At 40.2% G+C, this 7,134-nt stretch overlaps 1 protein-coding gene across 1 annotated transcript in view; it reads right to left on the bottom strand.

Annotated features, from left to right (window-relative positions):
- Positions 1-4,362: 4,362 nt before the first annotated feature.
- LOC105536584 (E3 ubiquitin-protein ligase KCMF1-like) overlaps positions 4,363-7,134 on the bottom strand; it is a 62,886-nt gene continuing 60,114 nt past the window's right edge. The window contains exon 9 of the mRNA XM_011975988.1: positions 4,363-4,885. Within this exon, the coding sequence (XP_011831378.1) occupies positions 4,624-4,885 (262 nt within the window). The 3' untranslated portion in view covers positions 4,363-4,623. The remainder of the gene's footprint in view (positions 4,886-7,134) is intronic.

Here is a 7,134-nt window from a genome sequence, read left to right as displayed (position 1 = left end):
GCCTCCCAAAGTGCTGGGATTACAGGCTTGAGCCACTGCGCCCGGCTTAAGGGTTCTTTTTAATTGATCTCTTTAGTTGCCGTAAAGTTGCCGTAAAGGTAACTTACTAAAGTTAACGTGAGGACTTGAGAGCATTCTCCTTTGTGATTCGAGGAACCCACGTTAGACATTACCCACCTGATAGCCACCAACTAAAATGTGATGTGGAGGTTCAGGATCAACTTCTCTGAGATGAATCATCTTTCAAAACTTGAATTTGCTAACCAAGTTGAGGAAGTGGCAACAAACATCAAGTCACATCTTATTCGAGGTCTGCTGCAGGGTTCCTTAAGTAATGAATGTTTGCATTTATAGAACACTGACAGAAATGAGTTGAAAAACTAGAGAAACCAAGAGGCAAGAGTACTAATTAGAAACAAATGTTGCGTCTGCATGGTTGAAGCCGATGAGCACAGGGAATTAATTTTTACACTATTCTGAAAAACAGTCACTTGAATTTGGCTTTGGAATACTGTAATGACTAACTCAGACATAGCCATGTTTAATAGCACGGAATTTCATTACACTGTCTCAACCTGAAAGTCTGCAGACTGCTGCTCCATCCTGCACTCTAACCCTAACCTCTATCCACTCCAGGCCAGACATAGGGCTTCAGTTGCTACTGGGGATGAAATGTTATGAGAGACTCCTCCCCAACCTCTTCCCTTCACCCTGCCAACTGCCATCCTACCTCCAGTCTCAAGGAGGGAACTGTTTTAGTGTTTAGTTGAGCTTTAGAAAGAGCACAGATAACTGTTACCTTTTTCCAGCATAAACACCAACTTTTGCATGTAATTCTGGGAAAATTTCGTACCCAGTATTTTAATTTTTTTTTTTTTTTGAGATGGAGTCTCGCACTGTCACCCAGGATGGAGTGCAATGGCGTTATCTCGGCTCACTGCAACCTCCACCTCCCAGGTTCAAGTGATTCTCCTGCCTCAGCCTCCCAAGTAACTGGGATGACAGGTGCCCGCCACCAAGCGCAGCTAATTTTTTGTGTTTTTTAGTAGAGACGGGGTTTCACTATGTTGGCGAAGCTGGTCTTGAACTCCCTTGGCCTCTCAAAGTGCTGGGATTACAGGCGTGAGCCACCGCACTCAGCTATGTTTTTACTGCACATGAAACCAATATTGCATGTACCCCTTAAACTGTGCATGCAAATAATTAAGAAACAGGCATGTCATAGAAACATTGCTGCAGGGCTTCTCTACAAAACTGTTAGAGCTTTTAGCACGCATTCCTCCATCACACTTAGTTTGTCACACATGCCTGTATCAGTAAGCCATATTAGACCCCACTTACAGTAGACTTAACATTGGTACTGAACACTGTTACAGGAATCCCATTCAAAAGATCCTTTTCTCCAGTCACCTGCTACCCTAACCTCTCTGTAGAGTGTTCTCCTCCTACTCCCAACCCCGCTTTATTTGTCCTTAACTGGAGCTATGAACTATTGACATGTGTGCTCACCCCAAGATCCATCGAGTAAAGTGTATCAAGTATTAATATTTGCAGTGAGGAGCCTAGCTTTTTTCTGTAAACTAAGGCTTGGACCTATCAAGAGAACTCTGGACCTGTTAGCTGTTCTCTAATTGTGGCCCACAGACGAGAAAAAACACAAAAGCCTTGGTGACCTTTGAAAATCTGTCAGTATATTATTGGAATTTCTAATATTGAGAGGGAAAATGAGGGGTGGGGATAATGGACAGGGTTTTTGTTGTTACATCTATTATTTCTAATAGTGTAATGTGCTATCCTAAACTTCATTTCTCTGGGGACCACAGGGAGAGAAGCTTTCTCTTACTTTACCTGAGCCTCACTAGAAGAATCCACTATTTTGTTAGTAGCAAACCTAGGTTCTACTTCTGTGGATTTTTTTTTGTTTTAAACAAAACAATGCAATATAAATACAATAATTTCACGGTAGCCAACCATAGAAATTGTATCTTATGATTGCAGCCATACAAGAAAGCACAGTTATTTCTATTTGTTCAGAGTTGAAATTAAACTTCTTCCAGAGCACCTTGTGGAGAAAGATTTAAATGATTTCTTAACAGGAAGTAAAGACAAGCACTGTAGAACATTTATAAACTTATATCCTAGACGCTCAAAACTCAACCAAACAAACACTTCTCAAAATTCAGGGTCTGGTCCTTAGAAATTTGAAGGTACTGCCAAAATAAACAGTAGTGTATTTTGATTTTGTCTCCTGTACATCAAAGTCTTTGCAATTTTTATTCAACAGTACATCCAGTAATAAGATTTTGATCCAGAAACTAAAGAAAAAGGACACAAGAATTTCAAGGGCTTGAATATATTTTTATATTGATATTCTCTGTCTTTCTACCCTAAAATAATACATTATTGATTACATACAGGATGAGGTGAGGTGTTTGTAAAATATCTGGTAAAAATAATTAATATACAGGATTCTACATGAGATGGAATCTTATGACTCCTTAGGTCTTCTGCAGTGTTCAAGTGATCATCTAAATTAAACTGCTCTGAATGGACTTACAGTTGTTCCCTAAAACCATGTTAAAAAATGAAGGCTCTTACATTTTCCAAGAATTTGTGCAGAAAAGGGAAAGTACATAATTGGCATGTTTAAAAATTTCTCACATCCAGAATAATGCATTCACACAAAACCAGGATCTCCCACGTTTAGCATACAAAGAAAAAAAAATACTGGATTAGAGATAGAAAATCTCTGAGTAATGGTTAGGTTAATCCACCCACACCAAAGAAATTCAAGTGGTCAACAGTCTTGAAAATGCTTTATTGAAATGTGTGACTTAGTGCAGATGTGTTTGAAAGACCACAGCTTGAAAACTGGTTTTTGAAACTTCTCAACAACCAATCGAAAAAAAATGAAAATCCCTCCTGGGCTTGACTTCTAGTGTAACCAGAAGCCTGGTGTGAAGTTTTCCTTTAAACATTTTCCAGTACAGAAACTAAAGAAAACAAAGCTATGATTGGACTTTGAAGTTTCAGAGGAGAAGCAACAGTTTTTCAGACATGTAGGGTGACTTCTTTTTCGGTTACATTTGGATGAACATGGACTTCACAGTTCTCGGAAGAACAGCGGAAAGGTGTTCAAGTCTGTATGCTTGTCATGTTGAAGAAATGGAGATACGCGGACAGGAAAGGAAAAGGATGACAGGAGAAAGAGTGGAGACTAAGGAAAGGGCTCAGAGAAAACAGAACTGGAATGAGACACGATTAGGTTAAGTCTGGTTATAAATTTATCAGAAGCTGTGCGCACCTTTTTAAAAGTCCTAAATTTACATTCCAAAAACTGCCCTCCCAACCCCCAAACCCGCTGTCCCTGCCTTGGAGCTATTGTGAAAGTCTATGCACAAAAACCGAAACAGGAAATCAAAAATAACCCAGCCCTTCCAAACCCCAAAACAAACCCCCAAAAAGCTGTACTTTTTTTTACACATAGGATTAATAATATAGGCATATAGGTGGCATGATTCAATTAAAAGGCTTTACTTTTTATGCCAGAAAAAAAAACCCAATAAATAAAAGGTGCTAAAATTAGCATTAAGAATTTGGTTGTAATCTATTGACACATCTGGGAAGGCAAATCCTCAAAACTCCCCTGATACTGATCTGTCTCAGCAAACTACAAAGCAAATACATAAATAACGCAAAATATGATCGAGAATGTGAGATTTTTAAAAACAAAGACGACATAATTCAGGTTAACTCTGTTGAACAGTCAATAAATGAAATTCATCTACACCTGAATAAAACATACTTAACAATTGAAAAAATTTTAAACAACCACAAAAAGTAAAAACTGTAAACAAACATGAGCAGGATTTGTTTTTAGGGCACACAAAGGCCCCTGCAGCAGCTTCCAACGGCAGCTTCACTGCTGTGTCTTCTACAGATGAGTTAGAGACAGGCTGAGCCCCACACAGGCAAGATGACTAACAGGGAGACAGGACAGTCACACAGGGCGGAGTGCCACACCCGGCTACCATCCCCAGATTCCACTGCAGAGCTGGCTTTGTGCTTAGGAGGCACACAAAGAAAGGTGATTCAGGCAGACATTATTCAAAAGCTACTTCATAGTATAACCGTTGAATAATGTTTGGGAAAGCTTTGGGCTTCGTATTTTTTTTTTTTAAGTTTTACTCCTTGTATTTAATTTTTTAAATAACAAGGTCACTAAAACTCATGCACGCTGCAAAAAATCTCATGCAGTAGTTAAGGTAAACCATCCAAGCAGTTTTTATTCATTAATATTCATAAGTACACACAGCAGCTTCATTCGAGATTTCAATTTTCCTCTTCAGTTTGAATGTGGAGTATCAGGAGAGCCTTTTGCATGTCAAGGTACAGGAAGCAGAGATCCCCCCTGCACTGCTACCTACATTTACTTGCTAGAAGTAAAAATTAGTTAAGTGGAAATGATTATCATATATATTTTCTCTCTTCCTTTTGAAGGTACACAATGTAACAAGAGTGACCGACCTGAAATTACAATCACCAAACAAACCCAAGATAGTTGTTGTCCACTTTCATTGGCAAATACAGCACAGAGGACATTGTCTGCGAATTGGGATGTCATCAAAGAGGAGGTGGTGGAGGCTCATGTCCTTTATTACTCTCTTTTAAATGTAGGTTTTCTAAAGCAACATCTAAAGGCATAATATCTACACAGCCCATAGCACCAAAATCTGCCATCTCCCCCCGATCATCCTTGTCTGAGGATGATCTCTCTTCACGCACTAAAGTGGACAGAAGGAGCTCTTGGACAAACAGGCTGTGGTCTGCACGCTCGCTTTCCATGGACTGGCGCTCCGTTTCAGACATTTTAGGATCATCCAACCTGTGTAAGTTAAAAAGAAAAGACCTTATTGTTAAAAAGTCAATGAACAATGGCATGGCCAATTTCTACAGTGCTCTCCACTGTGCAAGTTTTACAGTTGGCAAAATTCAGAATAAGACATTGCTGGAATATCTGGCTCTAATTTATCCTTAATTATGTTGAGACGAATTCCCCACATTTGTTGCAATACTGTTACCTGGAGGTGCAAATCTATACTTTCATTAGACTCAATGAGAAAAAAAATACATTTAGACTTTTTCCACTCCAGAGAAAGCTAGGTGAAAATTTTCTAAGGAAAACAGGATTTCTTACAGATTAGACACTTGGGAAAGTATCTAACCAGCATTTCATCTGGGGGCAAATACAGGAAAATAAAACACAAAAACAAAATCTGCAGTGAACAGAATATTCAACTGAAAAATATCCTAAAATTTCCTCTGACTTTTCTCTATCACTCTATTTAATTCTTCCTGGTATATGCAGAAGCTAGAGAGGGCAAGAAAACACATACACCCTCCTACATTTCTTCTACCAAGGACCTACCGTGTAGCAGGGCAGACGCAAGGTCTACCTGCCTGAATTGCTCCCCTGACGCATGTACTTATGAGATCTGGGCTATGCTGGGAAACCTGGCTCATATGCACAGAGACTGGACAGATGTTAAGAGCTGAAAATTCTACTTATCACTTGTTACTAAACTTGTTACATTACTTTAAAACGTCAATCTCTGGCCGGGTGCAGTGGCTCACACCTGTAATCCCAGCACTTTGGCAGGCTGAAATGGGTGGATCACCTGAGGTCAGGAGTTCATGTCCAGCCCGGCCATCATGGTGAAGCCCCTTCTCTACTAAAAATACAAAAATTAGCAGGGCATGGTGGTGCATGCCTGTAATCCAAGCTACTTGGGAGGCTGAGGCACAAGAATTGCTTAAACCCGGGAGCCGGAGGTTACAGTGAGCCAAGATCCTGCCACTTCACTCCAGCCTGGGCAGCAGAGTGAGACTCTGTCTCAAAAAAAACAAAAAGGGCAATCTCCAACAAAAAATGATATAAAATTCTGCTTAGTTTCAGTACTGGTTTTCTCTACACTTTCAGTGGCAAAGAAAGGGAAACTAGCAGAAGCAATGGGGCAGCAAAAGGAGCAAAGAGGGAGAATATGGGGACAGTGAAAGGAGGCCCGGCAGGCACACATGACAGGTCTTCTCCCTGAGTACCCAGAGGCAGCACCCTGAGCCCAGAGACAGATCTATTCTTCGCTGCCCTACTGCCTGGCACCTGCTCCCTGCTGTTCTACTAGCACTGCAAGGCACAGGAGCACCCCCATGCCACCATGGACGATACTAACGGCGGGTCAGGCTCTGAGTGCTCTTTGAGTGCATTAGCTCATTTAACTCTCTGAGTTAGGGACTATTATTATCAACATTTTACAGGAAGAGGAAACTGAAGCAAAGGTTAAGTAATTTGCACAAAATCTCATAGGTGCTAAGTTCAAAACCACTAAATAATTAGTTATCTATGACTCAGAAAACAAAAGATCAAATTTCAGAACTGAAAGAATGCAAAAATATCTGAAAGGTAATTACAGAAAAGCCATAAAATCCACATTGAAAGGAAATGACTGATTACATTTATGGTTAAAAAAAATTAAGGATATCATAAGAGAGTATCTAATGGAATAGAAGATTGAGTAGACTACACGTTTTCAACCTAAAGCTATAAAAATATTGCGAACTGAAGTCATTCCACGTTCTTAGCTTTGGAAAAGGGTTTTGGTAAAGAAAAAAAAAATTTAGAGAAGTTAAACCTTGTAACAGAAAGATAAAGAACGTAAAGAGGACTACCCACGTAACAACGAGGCGAACTGAAAACATACAGGCTGCGGCCTTCAGTCCTCGAGAGAACATGCAGTAACAATATTACTGTTCTGTTTTTCAGGGAAATAACTGAGAAGACACCTCATTCCTGAGAGGCAGGTAAAGTCTGCGTGTGAGGTACTGGTACTAGGTCTTGACTTCCTGATGAAATATAAAATTTAGGATATAAATGAAACTGCAAGGCTTGCGAGGATCTTCAAGTTGGGGTTAGCAAAATGAGCTGGTCCCATTGTCAAAAGATGAGATCTGGCCAGGCACGGTGGCTCCAAAGCTGTAATCCCAGCACTTTGGGAGGCCGAGGCGGGCGGATCACCTGAGGTCAGGAGTTTGAGACCAGCCTGGCTAACATGGTGAAACCCCATTTCTACTAAAAAT

Source organism: Mandrillus leucophaeus, unplaced genomic scaffold (assembly GCF_000951045.1).
Source record: "Mandrillus leucophaeus isolate KB7577 unplaced genomic scaffold, Mleu.le_1.0 Scaffold1607, whole genome shotgun sequence".
Classification (NCBI taxonomy): Eukaryota; Metazoa; Chordata; class Mammalia; order Primates; family Cercopithecidae; genus Mandrillus; species Mandrillus leucophaeus.
The sequence above is the reverse complement of the archived record's forward strand: the minus strand, read 5'-3'. Positions and strand labels throughout refer to the sequence as shown.